The sequence below is a fragment of the Schistocerca serialis genome, chromosome 3, assembly GCF_023864345.2.
Source record: "Schistocerca serialis cubense isolate TAMUIC-IGC-003099 chromosome 3, iqSchSeri2.2, whole genome shotgun sequence".
NCBI classification, from domain to species: domain Eukaryota; kingdom Metazoa; phylum Arthropoda; class Insecta; order Orthoptera; family Acrididae; genus Schistocerca; species Schistocerca serialis.
In genome coordinates, this window is record NC_064640.1 from 1,007,888,425 (window position 1) to 1,007,906,489 (window position 18,065).

At 38.0% G+C, this 18,065-nt stretch overlaps 1 protein-coding gene across 1 annotated transcript in view; it reads left to right on the forward strand.

The window, feature by feature from the left end:
• The first annotated feature begins 4,432 nt into the window (after nt 1–4,432).
• LOC126471459 (ras-related protein Rab-4B) overlaps nt 4,433–18,065 on the forward strand; it is a 115,869-nt gene continuing 102,236 nt past the window's right edge. Inside the window, exons 1-2 of the mRNA XM_050099651.1 lie at nt 4,433–4,659; nt 5,269–5,349. Coding sequence (XP_049955608.1) covers nt 4,644–4,659; nt 5,269–5,349 — 97 coding nt within the window. The 5' untranslated portion in view covers nt 4,433–4,643. The remainder of the gene's footprint in view (nt 4,660–5,268; nt 5,350–18,065) is intronic.

Sequence of the window (18,065 nt, forward strand, 5' to 3'; positions counted from 1 at the left end):
GAAATTGAAATAAGAACACCCTGAATTCATTGTCCCAGGAAGGGGAAACTTTATTGACACATTCCTGGGGTAAGATTCATCACATGATCACACTGACAGAACCACAGGCACATAGACACAGGCAAAAGAGCATGCACAATGTCGGCACTAGTACAGTGTATATCCACCTTTCGCAGCAATGCAGGCTGCTATTCTCCCATGGAGACGATCGTAGAGATGCTGGATGTAGTCCTGTGGAACGGCTTGCCATGCCATTTCCACCTGGCGCCTCAGTTGGACCAGCGTTCGTGCTGGACGTGCAGACCGCGTGAGACGACGCTTCATCCAGTCCCAAACATGCTCAATGGGGGACAGATCCGGAGATCTTGCTGGCCAGGGTAGTTGACTTACACCTTCTAGAGCACGTTGGGTGGCACGGGATACATGCGGACGTGCATTGTCCTGTTGGAACAGCAAGTTCCCTTGCCGGTCTAGGAATGGTAGAACGATGGGTTCGATGACGGTTTGGATGTACCGTGCACTATTCAGTGTCCCCTCGACGGTCACCAGTGGTGTACGGCCAGTGTAGGAGATCGCTCCCCACACCATGATGCCGGGTGTTGGCCCTGTGTGCCTCGGTCGTATGCAGTCCTGATTGTGGCGCTCACCTGCACGGCGCCAAACACGCAGACGACCATCATTGGCACCAAGGCAGAAGCGACTCTCATCGCTGAAGACGACACGTCTCCATTCGTCCCTCCATTCACGCCTGTCGCGACACCACTGGAGGCGGGCTGCACGATGTTGGGGCGTGAGCGGAAGACGGCCTAACGGTGTGCGGGACCGTAGCCCAGCTTCATGGAGATGGTTGCGAATGGTCCTCGCCAATACCCTAGGAGCAACAGTGTCCCTAATTTGCTGGGAAGTGGCGGTGCGGTCCCCTACGGCACTGCGTAGGATCCTACGGTCTTGGCGTGCATCCGTGCGTCGCTGCGGTCCGGTCCCAGGTCGACGGGCACGTGCACCTTCCGCCGACCACTGGCGACAACATCGATGTACTGTGGAGACCTCACGCCCCACGTGTTGAGCAATTCGGCGGTACGTCCACCCGGCCTCCCGCATGCCCACTATATGCCCTCGCTCAAAGTCCGTCAACTGCACATACGGTTCACGTCCACGCTGTCGCGGCATGCTACCAGTGTTGAAGACTGCGATGGAGCTCCGTATGCCACGGCAAACTGGCTGACACTGACGGCGGCGGTGCACAAATGCTGCGCAGCTAGCGCCATTCGACGGCCAACACCGCGGTTCCTGGTGTGTCCACTGTGCTGTGCGTGTGATCATTGCTTGTACAGCCCTCTCGCAGTGTCCGGAACAAGTATGGTGGGTCTGACACACCGGTGTCAATGTGTTCTTTTTTCCATTTCCAGGAGTGTATATATATATATATATACAGGGCTATTACAAATGATGGAAGCGATTTCATAAATTCACTGTCGCTCCATTCATTGACATATGGTCACGACACACTACAGATACGTAGAAAAACTCATAAAGTTTTATTCGGCTGAAGCCGCACTTCAGGTTTCTGCCGCCAGAGCGCTCGAGAGCGCAGTGAGACAAAATGGCGACAGGAGCCGAGAAAGCGTATGTAGTGCTTGAAATGCACTCACATCAGTCAGTCATAACAGTGCAACGACACTTCAGGACGAAGTTCAACAAAGATCCACCAACTGCTAACTGCATTCGGCGATGGTATGTGCAGTTTAAAGCTTCTGGATGCCTCTGTAAGGGGAAATCAACGGGTCGGCCTGCAGTGAGCGAAGAAACGGTTGAACGCGTGCGGGCAAGTTTCACGCGTACCCCGCGGAAGTCGACGAATAAAGCAAGCAGGGAGCTAAACGTACCACAGCCGACGGTTTGGAAAATCTTACGGAAAAGGCTAAAGCAGAAGCCTTACCGTTTACAATTGCTACAAGCCCTGACACCCGATGACGAAGTCAAACGCTTTGAATTTTCGGCGCGGTTGCAACAGCTCATGGAAGAGGATACGTTCAGTGCGAAACTTGTTTTCAGTGATGAAGCAACATTTTTTCTTAATGGTGAAGTGAACAGACACAATGTGCGAATCTGGGCGGTAGAGAATCCTCATGTATTCGTGCAGCAAATTCGCAATTCACCAAAAGTTAACGTGTTTGTGCAATCTCACAGTTTAAAGTTTACGGCCCCTTTTTCTTTTGCGAAAAAAACGTTACAGGACACATGTATCTGGACATGCTGGAAAATTGGCTGATGCCACAACTGGAGACCGACAGCGCCGACTTCATCTTTCAACAGGATGGTGCTCCACCGCACTTCCATCATGATGTTCGGCATTTCTTAAACAGGAGATTGGAAAACCGATGGATCGGTCGTGGTGGAGATCATGATCAGCAATTCATGTCATGGCCTCCACGCTCTCCCGACTTAACCCCATGCGATTTCTTTCTGTGGGGTTATGTGAAAGATTTGGTGTTTAAACCTCCTCTACCAAGAAACGTGCCAGAACTGCGAGCTCGCATCAACGATGCTTTCGAACTCATTGATGGGGACATGCTGCACCGAGTGTGGGAGGAACTTGATTATCGGCTTGATGTCTGCCGAATCACTAAAGGGGCACATGTCGAACATTTGTGAATGCCTAAAAAAACTATTTGAGTTTTTGTATGTGTGTGCAAAGCACTGTGAAAATACCTCAAATAATAAAGTTATTGTAGAGCTGTGAAATCGCTTCAATCATTTGTAATAACCCTGTATATATTCTAACTCTAGTTTCCAAATGTTTAGGGTTCAGGATGTTATCTATAGTGTTTTCAAAATATTTTTTGTTGACTCGCAAGCTCTATGTCAAGCTGAAGTCTTCTGTATATAAATTTCATTTCCTCAAACTAGGCTGTTTCTTCATTTTGTTGCTCTCATTGCACTTAACTTTATACTTCACCTATTACTTTAAAAATTTAATTCCTGCACATTCAAGAATTTTTTTCACTTCAAGCCATGAATTTTACATTTGTACTGATCTTTCTTGTAACAATTAGAAAAAAATCTGATGTTTCACAAGTCACCAAATGTGGATCACTTTCATCATTGTTAGTCACGCCTACTGAACACTGATTTTCGATAAGACATGCACTGTTTTCACCTGTTTCTTCTCTGGCTGCTCTTTTCTTCAGCCAATTCATCAAATCCATGATGCAAAATAAAAATACAATATAAAAGTAAAGTTACTTATTCTTTAATCATCACATGGGTCACTTTGCAAATGAAGGTATTAATGCCACTTCTGGCCGCCAACGAAAGTGGAATTAACACTAGTGTCGCTTTAGTGTTTCACAAATACCGATCGAATACCATTTGTGTGTCCAATGAAAATGGAGCTAACACTTGTGCTGCAAGTTTAACTCCAGTGTAGCTGTAGCCTGCAGCCATTGGAAAACACATGTTACCTTACATTCAGTTAATTTCGTGATTGTTGATGGCAAAAAAATTATGTTGACATGGTTTCGGATGAATATTTCCAGTAAGTCATTCCCACCCATTTTCATCCAACTAAAGCATTGGGAGTAATAATATGTTCAGAATGGGGACACTTATAGTATCGAGTTCCGCAGGACTTGACTTTTGGACTAATTACCTTTTTCCTTTACATTAATAACCTGCTACTGTCTTTAAATAATAAGGTAAAAATAGTAGCATTTGCTTTCGATACGAGCAATTGATCAAGGGGTTTAGCTCCACAGCTCTGGTTACATCTGAAACAACAAATGTGTCTGGGCGAGAAATGAGGAAAACATTTAGGAGCAGCAGCGAAAGAATGAAAATTTGACTTTATCTAAAGTCGTTTCCGCACTAAATAAAAGATTTTGTTGAACTGAAACGATGCCTACCAATGCTGAAAACTTAATAGTAAGTAAATGCACGTTATAAGACCTGTTGAGCTGCAGGTTGTACGCAACTTTGAAACCTACATAATATCTTCCTCTAGTTTTATTTTTTTAGACAGTTGACTACGTCCAAAGTGATATAAAATCTCCATCAATCAAAAGACTATAACTGCTGTTCATACTACAAATAAATAGAGAAAACTAACGGTATCAGAACGCCGATAGTGAAACAAAACATTATGTTTTCATGTGTTCACCTTTAAAAAAGGACTATTTTACGAATAGTTTTGAATCCGTCAATCGATCGAGATGATTCTAATTTATGTTTGTTCTAAATAATAAAATTTCGACACTTCTTCTGAGACAGAAGCTACAAAAGCGTTTAGATGTTTGGGTACAATGTTCTTCAATTTTTTTTTTTTGTAGTATTGATGAAAAATTTCTGACGTGAATAATGTAATCGAATGTAACCACGATCAACCATGAAGTTCTATGGAAATTCGGGGAAGCTTCTGTTTTGTAGCATCTTTGTATTGTTTCCGTGTGTTTGTAATTATTGAAAGTTGTTGATTGGTGCTTAGTTTGAGTGTAGCGTCTGACGTATGTGAAGTGTTGTTGGAGGAGAAATCGAACGCAGTTCTGGAGAAATAAATGCGTCGGAGTAAATTTTGCGGCAAAGGCGTAATAAATATGTGATCTACAGAAGTTTGAAATTAAATGTAGTCACGTCAATGTTGAACGATGTCAGAGTCGTACGGTAATTATTACATTAATTATACTGTAACAAACAAATGTCATTACTTCGTGTAATTAGGCGATGTTTTTCATTTGTCATGGCTCTGCATGGTTGGGTAAGGGAAACAGATAGCGTTGTTTCTACGTTTACTGACAACACTTTACCTTTTTCCTTTTTGTGTGAATGTTAATACGAAAAATGAAAATTACTTTTTTTGTTAGATTGAGCACGCAATACCTATGGATTTTTAAAAAAAATTATGTTATAAACGAACGTTGACGGTGTTTACGTTTCAGCCTTAGAGTTGAGTAGCATCGGGCTTTGAGTGTGAGATAATGCACAAATTTCGCGATTTATTTGTGTTGACCATTATTGTATTTGTTTGATGAATGTTTATATTGTCTGAGGGGATAACATTCGTCACGTAAAGTAAGACTGAGAGCTGTATAACAATGCTAATGTTTTACACTTGCATATGTTGTGCCTGTTACTAAGTTCTGGAAAAAAATTTACTACCAATATGCTTTCAAAATGAAAGAGACATTTTCACCTGTAGGTGATCCAGTATTGCATATTCCATTAATATACCACTAAGCCCTGGTTACTTATTAAAATTGATTTTTATTTCAGATTTCCTGTTTAAATTTTTAGTTATTGGCAGTGCTGGTTCAGGAAAATCGTGTTTATTGCACCAGTTCATAGAATGTAAATGTAAGTATTCATAAATAACTATACTAATGTGTGTGTGTTTTGGAGAAAATTTTACTATCGGGTATCTTTTTTTTTTTAAAAAAAAATCATGTTTGTAGAAACCCTAGTAGTCCACATACAACTAAAATATAAGTAGCTCTATTTCTAAAGCACATTATTTTGTGTATATAATGGATGAAGTGACAAGTACAGACAATAAATATTCATTTCTGCAGTATAAAATTACCATGTTGTGCTACTGATGGATATTTTTCTTGTAAGTACATTGTCAGGATGCCTCTTACATTCTCCCAGGCCAACCATTTGGCTCGAATGAGTGTGTGTACCCTGCCTCTCCCCTATAAATGTTGATTGTGATGACAGACTGATCTGTTGTGTAGCTGGAGGTCTGGGTTAGAGTGAAACGTGGCAATTTGGTTGAGAGCTAATAAAGTGAACTAATGTGAATATGAAATATAGGTTGTGGTAATAGATTGAACTGCGCCATGGTCAGAGGTGTATGTTTGTTCCCTAGAAAACTAATTTTCATCACAAATATGTAACACTACAATTCATAAAATTGGTGTTACATGGTAGGCAAATCTTCAGGTACTGTTTTGGTGCATATTATGGGTGAGGGGAGGGGGACCTCACTATAAACTCTTACGCTCAATTTCTGTTCAATGTAGGATGTTTCATACAGTGAACACACAAATGCTGCCATCAAAGTGACTGATATCTAGATATTATTTAGGATTAACAAATGCTTGCAGGTTTGTTAGAGAGTTGTCAGGCCTTCTAGTGTCTTGTCGTAAATGGGTCTAATACACTGGTATAGAAATATTTCATTATCTTAACAATTTGTTGATATTAATATGTCCTTTATAAATATCAATTTATATATCAGAAAGTATAGCTTGAATATTATCATTGTAATTTTCAAAGGTTTTCAATTAAAAAGTTTGTTTCAGTGTGGTCATTGAAAACTTTTTTGAATAAATTGCCTTGTTTCCTGTAACATGTAATATCATACGTCTGCTTTAAGTCATGGTCAAAAGGCAGACCACTCATCAGAATCCAATATGCACAAAATATCCTCCGCAGCACGGATTTTAGTTATTCTCATGACACCATATTTGTTGGCTTTGCCAATTTCTAATGAAAATGTCCCTACAACTCAAATTGCACTACAGATCACACTGTCACAGCAAACTGCAGTGCACAGAAATGATATAGAAGCAAAATAAAAATGTTTAGTGGTATCTTCTGTCTGTTTGTGCATGTCACCACATGCCACATTAACAAGGCAGTGCTTGGTATCAGTAGGTTCAACCCACACATTTTTACGTTGCATAACAAAACTGCCTTTTAAAGTGGTATGTAACCCATTAATGCTGTCTCTCTTTTTCTAGTATCAAGTAACTTCAAAGAGCCAGTCATCGCCACTTGGCATTCTCGTCCCCTCTGTGCCACCCTCCTCCGTGTTTTCAGGTGCATAAAATAACTTTTTTAAAGTATCTGCAAAAGCAACCAAATGAAAACAGTGGGGCATAGGATATATATCTGGGAGAAATGAAACTCAGATGCCAATCTAATTTTAATATGGATTTTTGTTGTCACCAAAATAAACAAATTCCACGACAGTTCTTAATGCAGGACAGTATTCAATTCAGATGCTCATCTTCATTATTGAAAACAATTCCACTGGTCAGTATTCGCCTCACCCCCTTAAAAACATGCTGGTAACTTTGGACCAGTATAGATGGTGCAGTACTGGTACCAGGCAATTATTTAACCCACCACCCCATACGTAAGTCATGGCAGCGAAATGGTTTGTATGTGCCAGTCTGTAGTATGCAATCATTTCAGTAAGGTGGAGACATGATAGATCAGTAAAGAGGACTATCAAGTTTTCCCTGTAGGTCTCAACATTGGTTCTGAAAACAACAGTTGTGTGAAACTCATCTCGCTCTGTTCGTCCACGAGACCCAGGAAGCAGTAGGTACCAGCACCCAGGTGGATGCTTGACTTCTGTAAGGTACCGGATACAGTCCCGCACTGGCTAATGAACAAAATACAAGTGTACTGAATACCAGACCAAATGTATGATTGGACTGAAGAGTTTCTAGCGAACAGAACCCAGCATGCCATTCTCCAGGGAGAGGTGACTTCAGGCGTATCTGAGGGGGGGGGGGGGGGGGAGGGTTTATAGGTCCATAATTTCCACAATAAAATATATATGAGTTAACATCAGAAGTTCCAGGAGGCTCTTCGCAAACGATGCTGTTATGTACAGAACGATCATAATGCTAGAAAATTGTAATAAAATTCAGAAAGACCTGCAGAGGAATGTAAGTTATTGCATATACATAGATAGAAAGACCTATTACCGTATGATAATGCAATTGCAGATAAATTGCTGGAAGCAATTATATCTATAAAATGCCCAGGAGTATGCATATCGAGCGATTTAAAGTGGAACAACCACTTAAAAATTATTGCAGAAAAGGCAGATGCCAGACTGAAACTCACTGGAAGAATCTTCATGAAAATGTAGTCTACCACCAAAGAAGGTAGTTTACAAAACCATCATTTAACCAGTACTTGAATAATACTCGTTAGTATTAGGATCCGTACCAGATAGGATTGATAGAGGAAATACAAAAGATCTGAAGAAGTACAGTGTGTCTCGTGACAGATTAAGTTAGTGAGCATGAAAGTACCATGAAGATGATCAACCAACTCCAGTGGCAGATGCTAAGAGAGAGTCAATGCATGGTTTGCCGCTACAGTTCTGAGAGCATAAATTCTTAGAAGAGCCATCAAATATAATTCTTCCTCCTATGTATATCTCACAAAAAGACCATGAAAATAAGAGATTGGAGCCCAGATGAAGTCTTACCAGCAATCGTTCTTCCAGCTAACCATTCTCGAATGGAACAAGAATGGGGGGAGGGGGGATGACAGTGGTATACAATAATAATAATAATAATAATAATAATAATATTTTATTCTCGTTAAGCTGCTAACCATTCTCGAATGGAACAAGAATGGGGGGGGGGGGAGGGGGGATGACAGTGGTATACAATAATAATAATAATAATATTTTATTCTCGTTAAGCTTACAGAAGCAATAGACAATGTCAAATTAGAAAATATAAACAAAATTACTTGCAGGAGTTATAAGTACAATATTGCAGTAGTTTTATAAATAGTCAATAGACAGGAGATACAATATATAAAGTGAGGTAGTACAACCAAATCAATCAGAATGTACCAGTACAAAAAACAGGAAAAAGTCAGAATACAGAATACCAAGACAGGAAAACATATTATATACAAAGAAATATTACATCAGATTATAATAAATGCCCTTTGCAACTGTGCAGAGAAAAACAGATTAATGCTTATTACTAGCTACTAACAAATAGGTAACTAGAACTGCTAATGAAATAATTAATATAGTATATCGGGAGCAGCCAAACTTTATAATATTATTTGTTTTTGACTGCAATCAAGAAATTCATCAAGGGAATAAAAAGGATGCTCGACCAGCCACTCCTACAGTTTTGGCTTTATCTTTTCAATAGGACAATCGAATTTGCAAAGAGAAAATTTATTGCAACATTTGGAACCTATTACATGATAGCTTTTTAAAGACTTAGTTAAACGTTGAAAAGGTACATTGATGTGTTTCCTGTTTCTCGTATTATACAAATGTATATTTTCTTTTAATTGCTGGTTTGGTAAATTGTTCATGGTATGTGAAACATACCAGAATAAGTGATAATTCTTACAACTTTTTTTTTTTTTTTTTTTTTGCAGTAGAAGAATATCATGTACATGGCTACAGTTTCCCCATAATAGTAAACCATAAGAAATAATGCTCTGAAAGAAGGCAAAATATGCTGATCTGATACACAACCTTTTAACCTTCTCAACAAATAGGTTACTCTAGAAAGCCTAGCAGATATATAGTTTATATGGTAATTCGAATTAAGTTTACTACATACCAAGAAATTTAACATTATTTGAAACATTCAGAAATAAGGTATCTCTTGAGCTGAAAAACATGAACTGTGTTTTATTTTCATTTAATAAAAAACCGTTTCCTCTGAACCATTTTGATGCTTCACTGATGGTATTTTCTGTTATATTTTTTAACAATTCCATGTCAGGGTCATTGTTGATAAAGGTTGTATCGTCAGCATATAAGATTGAATGGGAACTTACATTAGATGGTAAATCATTAATCATAATCAGAAAAAGCAGTGGGCCAAGCACCGAGCCCTGGGGCACACCACACAGGACATCGGCTACATTGGATCTATCTTCATTAATACAAACAATCTGTTTACGGTGCTCCAAAAAAGACCTAAGAATACACAATCCACTGTTTTGAATACCTAAAATCTTTAATTTATGCAGAAGTAACTTTTGGTTCACGCAATCAAATGCTTTACTCAGATCACAAAGGTGACCAGAGCAAACTCCTTATCTTCGAATACCTGGAGAACCTTTTTAACGAGCAAATCAATAGCGTGAGTGGTTGATCTATTTTTCCTAAAACCAAATTGCTCATTGGAAGTAATAGAATTATTATCTAGAAAGTTACACATTTGGTTGTACATAACAGTTTCTAATACTTTAGAAAAAACAGGAGTGAGGGATATGGGGTGGTAACCAGATGGACATTTTCCATCTCCTTTCTTATACACAGGAACAACTCTACATAACTTCAGTACATTGGGGAAAATTCCCTGTCTCAGCCACTTATTTATAACACAACTTAGAGGGCCGACAATGCATTCAATAACATTTTACAATATCTTACAGGATATGCCGTATATATCGGCACTGCTCGAAGACTTAAACTTATTTGCAATATTTAAAACCTCCTGCTGCGTCACTTCAGAGAACACAAAATTATGTCTGTCATGCCTAAACCCCAAATTACAATTTTCCATCATTTGAGCAGCAGTTTTTGCGGGTTTAATGATATTTTTCTGAATATCCCTAACTGACTGTATACAGAAATTGTTAAAATCATTTGCTGAGACAGCTACCTCTTTTGGTTTGTTATTTTTGGCGACTGAGTTTATTATATTCCAAGCTTTTTTACATTTATTTTCTGATGCCTCGATACTTATAGTGTTATGTTGTTTTTTTGCTTCAATAATAGCTGCCCTATATTTTTTCTTAGCTTCTGTAAAGAAAAATTTGGATTGATGAGTATTAATCTTTTTATTTGGATCAAAAAACAATGTAACTTTATTATTCTTTAAATTGGTTAATTCGGGAGTAAACCACTCTTTATTTCTCTTTTTGGTTTTAGATTCACTGGCGGTCACTTTAATTTTACATTTTCTTTGCGGAATAATCATTTCAAACAAAGTATTGAATATTGAAAAAAATTCTCAAAAACACAGTTAGCTGACAAATGTTCTGTTTGAGCAAACATTTCAAACCAATTGAAGGAACTAATCTGGGATCTAAAATTAAACAATTTTGTGTCATCTACCGGTCTTGTTACAAAAATACAAAGTACCCCGGCCACACACTGCAAGGTGGGTTACAGACTATAGATGTAGACATGACCGTGACATGCCTTGAATGAAGTTGTCTTATTTGTTGGTTATTAGCCATTCATTCATTCACACATTGTGTTCTGTAATAATGGGATGTGAATGAGTCATGTTGTACATTGACAGAAGCAACCATGGCTGGCTACTTTTGTAAAGCATACTGACAACAAATTTTACATAATGTACTCAAACTTATGATGCTAAGTTCATCCTAAATTCATTCTTGTTATTAACCACAAACAACTTATGAAATACGTGTGTTGGCATGTAAATGTAAGAATCCTTAGGTCCCTCAAAAGGCTCCTATCAATTTAGCCTTCCCAACTTGTCTACAAGGAATGGCATGTCACTCACAGCCATTAAACACTGAATGTGAACAGTGGTTATAAAAAATCCTAACTGACGAGGACAAGAGACAAGTTTCGTGCCTTATCAATGACAAGTGGTTGCAAACCCAACAGTAATTACTTCTGCCAGTGAATGCAGGTCCATCTCTACTACTTTACAGAAGCCTATAAAGCTGAACATAAATGAATGTAACATATTGCACAAACATAGGAAAATAAATTCACTACTGTACAGCTACATTATTGATGGTAAACAGCTGGAGACAGTGTCTGCCATAAATTATCCACACGGGACTATCCGAAGTGACCTTAAGTGTAATGAGCATATAGTTTTGTGAATTTCTGCGAATTTGTTTTATTCATCTCATAACTTAAATTTGCAATCCATCTAGTTTGCACACAGGAGACATGTGAAACATTTATGTTACAGTTACAATGATTTTTACATTAATAAATAATAGCACTACAATAAATAATAACACTGTAAGGATATTACTTGGAGTATGTAACACATTGTATCCAGCTCAAATTTTTAGTTTGTCTCGCATGTATTCATCCACTGAGTAATAACACTTCAGTGTCAGTACCTCATATAGCTTTCTTTTAAGTGAACCTAAATTCATCTGCATCAACTGGTTCCCTTTTAATTTATTACATATTTTCATTTCCATGTATTGAGGTCCCTGGGCATATAGTCTGAGACGGTGGGTGGGGAGCTTCAAATTTTCTTTGTTTCTGGTATCATGTGAATGGACAAAATGGTTTCCCTCGAATACTTCATATCTGGAGTACAAAAATATAATAATCTCATATATGTATAAGGATGACAGAGTTAATATTTTAAGTTTTCTAAATAATGGTCATCATGTTTCTTTGTGATTTGTTGTGGTGCATATATTTTGAATGATTTTTTTTCTGTATTTTTAGTATCCGCACTATGTTTGTTGAGTTACCCCAAAAAATAATACCATACCTAATAATGGATTCGAAGTAGCTTGTATATGCTACTTTTAATGTGTCCATGTCAGTTGCAGTTGATAATATTTGCATTGCAAATGCAAAGCTGCTCAGTTTGTTTGCTAGGTATTCAGTGTGTACCTACCTGCCAGCTCAAATTTTTATCTACATTTAAACCTAAGAATTTGGCTGAGTCAACTTCTTCTATATCTTGGTTGTTGTGTACAGTCGTAATCTGCTCGCATTTTGACTGCTTGGTTTTGAAATGCATCATGTGAGTCTTAGATGTGTTTAGTTCAACCTGTTTAGCTGAAACCAAGTTTCTAAGGTACTGATCACAGATTTGGGAATTTTTTCCAAATCCTGATCTTCATCTATGACAGAAACAGTGGGAAAAGCAGACACCAGACTCGGATTCATTGGAAGAATCTTAAGGAAATGTAACTCAGCCATGAAAGAAGTGGCTTACAAGGCACTCGTTCGCCCAATTCTTAGTATTGTTCATCTATCTGGGATCCCTATCGGGTACGACTGAAAGAGGAGATAGAGAAGATCCAACGAAGAGTAGCACGTTTCGTCATGGGATCATTTAGCTGATGAGAAAGCATTACAGAGATGCTAAACAAACTCCACTGGCAGACATTACAAGAGAGGCATTGTGCATCACAATGAGAGTTACTGTTGAAACTTCGGGACCGTACTTTTCAAGACGAGTCAAACAGCACATTACTTCCTCCCATATATGTCTCGTGTATTGGTCACGAGGAGAAAATTCGAGAAACTAGAGCCAATACAGAGGCTTTCTGAAAATCATTCTTCCCACGCACTATTCACGAGTGGAACAGGGTTGAGTGGATCAGATAGTGGTACCGAAAGTACCCTCTGCCACACACCATTAGGTGGCTTGCGGAGTATAATGCAGATGTAGATGTCATAATTGGGCCAGACAGCACAGAAATTGGGAAGTTGCTGACTGGAGGAATATAATGGGATCCTACCAGTCACAATTTTGTGCCTTGTAAAATGTTGGAAGATTTTGATTGCACTGCAGTGACAGCCCAATGATACAGTTAACCTGCAGTGCATTAATTGTGTTATGGTTTTCCTCAAATGACGACTAGGTTGGTCACAGTGTTGTGCTTTCTATAACATCTTCACGATTAGTATGCTGCAGATATTTCTTTCTTCCAAGATAACTACTGGGTCCACAGGGCTGCACAAATAGCTTCCTGGTTTGACAAACATTCAGGTTCTGTGTTGTACCTCGACTGGCCCACTAAATCTTCCATTCCTAATACTGTAGAAAATGTTTGGTGCTATTTGGAACAACAAGTGAAAGATAGAAACCAACATCCGTGCAATGAGGTACCTCTGTGGGATGTAATCATCAATGACTGGATTCAGTTAGATATTCCATACTCGAGTAAACTTGAGGACTCTGTTCTTCGCCAAATTAAGACTAGAAGTGATGCTACATGGCATTAGTATGATTTCTCTTGTGGGGTGACCACTTTTTGGTCTAGTTTGCTAATTTCATTAATGTCCAGCAGCAGGCTATTAAACTTTCAGAAAATTTTACATACAGTAAATGTGTGCAATTTAGCCCATATCTCCCACAAGTGCTGCAGACACATACTGTACTGGAAAGTGAGAAGTATGTTAAGATCAGTAAGAAAGTTCTGCACTTCCAATATATTATTATTATTATTATTATTATTATTCAAAATAATTCATTACTCTCAGTACTACTCATTAAATCTCTCACTTTTTGTTTGTTTCTTTCTTTTCCTTGTTTATAACTGCTTGCAGATAGGCACATGCATCACCACGAGACACTTCATGTGTCTGAAATTAGGTGCTTTCAGCTGATGACTCGTCACTCGTGAGATTTGGTTCGGAGAGGAGGGGAAGGGGGGAGCAGAGCATCAGGGAGAGTCGTCAAGAACTGTGAAGCTTATTGTTCCTAAATAAGTCGATACAAATGTTTGACAGAGGCTTTGAGAGAACTGTGTGTTGGAGTTGAATCTTCAGAAAATGTTAAGTGTCTCAGCATCTTGAAGCAGGAATTTCTTTACATGCCAGTCTATCAAAACCGGATTTAGTAGCCTGTATTAGTCGGTGACATTTATTAATAATATTTTAACAAATTACGTATTTGAAGATGTTTATAAATTTTGCATAGATTTAGGCATGTGGGACCACTCTGCATTATTCATTGAACTACCAAAAATTAGCAAAGAAATTTCATGTAACAAAAGCCATATGAAAAAGAACTTTGCTGAAAAAAATTCAGCTATATTTATTAATAAGTTAAGAGAGGATGAATTGCCTTACAACAGCTGTGTTTCAAGTAGTAATACCTTTGCAAATTTTTAAGTAGCTGTCTTGAAATCTTTAATGATACTTACTTCTCCACTTAGAACCACATGCAACAAAATGACTAATAAACTTAAATGGATAATTTAGGGTTTAACAATTTCTGTTACCAGGAAGAGGCAATTCCACAATGAACTAAAATATAATAAAAACAGACATTTTACTGAGTATGTTTGACATTTTAATCCCATATTTAAAAAAAAGTTATGAAGGTAGCCAAACAAATGGCAAACAGTGACTTCATTGTATAATATAAAAATAAGACAAAAGCAGTGTGGTCTGTTGTCAGATCTTAGTTAGGTATAATGAAATATCAAGTATTAAAGCAGATGGTAGCCTTATTGTAAACCCAGCTCAAATATCAGAGTGTGAATTTTTCATAAAGGTGGCAAGTCAGAGGCCGATACATCAGAGTAAAGTAAATCCCTTTCTACTCCACCAAGAAGCTAAATATGTCACGGATTTTTAAAAAAGTCACAATAAAGGATGTGAAAAATGTTATATTATCATTAAAAAATAAAAACTCTTCTGGGTGGGATGGCATACCCACTAAAGGGATTAAAACAGTGTGTAACATACTAGCACCTCTCCAAACTAAAATAATCAATATTTTGAGCGGGGATGCTTTCCTGATGTGACGAAGTATGCCAAAGACAGACCTCTATTCAAGAAAGAGTTGCGGGAAGGCATGAGAAACTGTCGCCCTATTTGTACTCTTCCAGTCCTGTTGAACATGTTAAAGTAGTTGCAAACCAGATCAAAAATTGTATTGTAAAAAATATAATTATAAGTAACTAACTTGGATTTCAACCAGGAAAAAACACTATGGATGCAGTGAATAACTTTTCATTAAAGTTATGCAAATGATTGGAGCGGGGGAGTAAAGTTCCTGGTATCTTATGTGGTCTTACAAAAGTGTTTGACTCTGTGAACCATGCCATGCCTATATACAAATTAGATAAATATGGGATTAAGGGCAACTTGCACAACAGAAAACATAGGGTAGCTATCGCTTCAAGTGCAGTGAATTACTATTGTAAATTATGTACAGTATCACAAGATATGCCTCAATGCCCCATTTTGGGCAATCCTGTTCCTATTCTGTGTAAACATTTTACCCAAATATGTAAATACCCCATCAGTTCTGTTTGAAGATAATATTTCTGTTTTAATTGAAGATGACGATGCAGAAAAAGTTCCGAGCTGCATTGTAACCACCCTGGATACATTAGGAAACTGGTTCCAGTTAAATGGGTTGAAACTGAACATTGCAAAAACCCATTCGGTACATTTCAAAACCAAACATTTGAAATGGGTCAAACTTAAAATGCGACATAACAATCAACTTGTGGAAGTAGTTGACACGATCAGATTTCTTAGACTAAATGTGGACAAGAACTTAAGCTGGAATGCACATATTGACTTCCTGTCAAATAACTGAAGCAGTTTTGCATTTGCGATGCAAATACTAGTGAATTCCTTTGACTTGAGTACACAAAAAATAGCATATCATAGTTATTTTGAATCTGTCATTAGATATGGTATAATTTTCTGGAGAAGTTCAAATAGTGTACCTCAAGTACTGAAAGTGCAAAAGACAATTATAAGATACATGTGTACTGCACAACAAATAGTATCTTGTCGCCCACTATTTCGGAAACTACAAATCCTAACTGTTTCCACGGTATACATGTATGAAATTGTAATCTTCCTACACATCAGACAAAAATTATTTGAGGAGAATCATTTTAACCACACATGTAACACAAGTTATAAAAATAATTTTATGCTATCCATGCACCAGTTGAAATTATACACACAGACTCCACAGGATATGGGGATGACGATTTTGTTAACATCAGCTGTTCTATGTTTATGGTGAAATTTTACCATGGCTTTGACATACCTCCTGTACCTGAATCAAATGATTTAGACTATGTACATTATGAGATTAATAAACCACAATTCACAATACTGTTCCAATTGCTGGTATTTGTTACGATATCCACAAAGGAAAAAAAAAATCTTTCTTACTCTGTTGTCTTGCAGCATGCTGTGAATTACACAGACGAGTCGATGAATCCCTTTAATTATTAGTATGGTACACACCAATCCTCTTCCATCCTTCTATGTTGTCACTCGTGGAACACTTTTGTGTGGCTCTCCTTATGCTCACTTTGGCTTCATATAGTTTTTGTTTCTCAACAAGGCTTTGGTTACTTTTAAATCTATGGTGAAGCTATCTGTGCTTTTGGAGAAACTTTCTAAGATGGTTATTAAATCGTAAAAAGTCGTTTCAAACCCCCACAAGTTCGCTCATAGCATGCTTGTAAGGCTTATTATACAATACTCTTGAATTTTATTCATTTGTACTTAACATTTTCACTCTCTCAGATGGATGTGTGATGTTAACTGCTCAGGTAATCTGTATTCTGTTTTTTGTGCCAGAAATATTTTTTACCCTTAAAATTTCCATTTCCATTTACCAAAGATGCTGTAACAGCCTTATGACTGGTTCCGTGCTCTGCAGTAGCGGAGTCAAAAAGTTTGGTCGTCTGATAAATGGCCCAAAGTAATTTTGATATACAACTTATAGGTCAAATATCAAATGAATACAAAATCTTAAACATTTCTGTGAAACAGCAGGTGTGTAATTCAGAATAGATTAAAAATCAGCTAACCAGTTGCAATTAAAGATTTATTATACCTTGACCATAGTTTCAATATTTGTTAAAATATCTTTCTTCAGAAGGCCAACTGCAGTTGGCCGTAGTCCCTTAGATATAGTACATGTAACTTAAGCAAATATTTTATCTGGGGATGCCTATTGCATCATGTGATGTAAGAAGGCCAATACTTCTGATGAAGGTATTTTTACAAATATCGGAACCATTGTTGTTGTTGTTGTTGTCGTCGTCGTCGTCGTCGTCGTCGTCGTCTTCAGTCCTGAGACTGGTTTGATGCAGCTCTCCATGCTACTCTATGCTGTGCAAGCTTCTTCATCTCCCAGTACTTACTGCAACCTACATCCTTCTGAATCTGCTTAGTGTATTGATCTCTTGGTCTCCCTCTACGATTTTTACCCTCCACGCTGCCCTCCAATACTAACTAAATTGGTGATCCCTTGCTGCCTCAGAATATGTCCTACCAACCGGTCCCTTCTTCTTTTCAAGTTGTGCCACAAGCTCCTATTCTCCCCAATTCTATTCAATACCTCCTCATTAGTTATGTGATCTACCCATCTAATCTTCAGCATTCTTCTGTAGCACCACATTTCGAAAGCTTCTATTCTCTTCTTGTCCAAACTATTTATAGTCCATGTTTCACTTCCATACATGGCTACATACAAATACTTTCGGAAACGACTTCCTGACACTTAAATCTATACTCGATGTTAACAAATTTCTCTTCTTCAGAAACGCTTTCCTTGCCATTGCCAGTCTACATTTTATATCCTCTCTACTTCGACCAT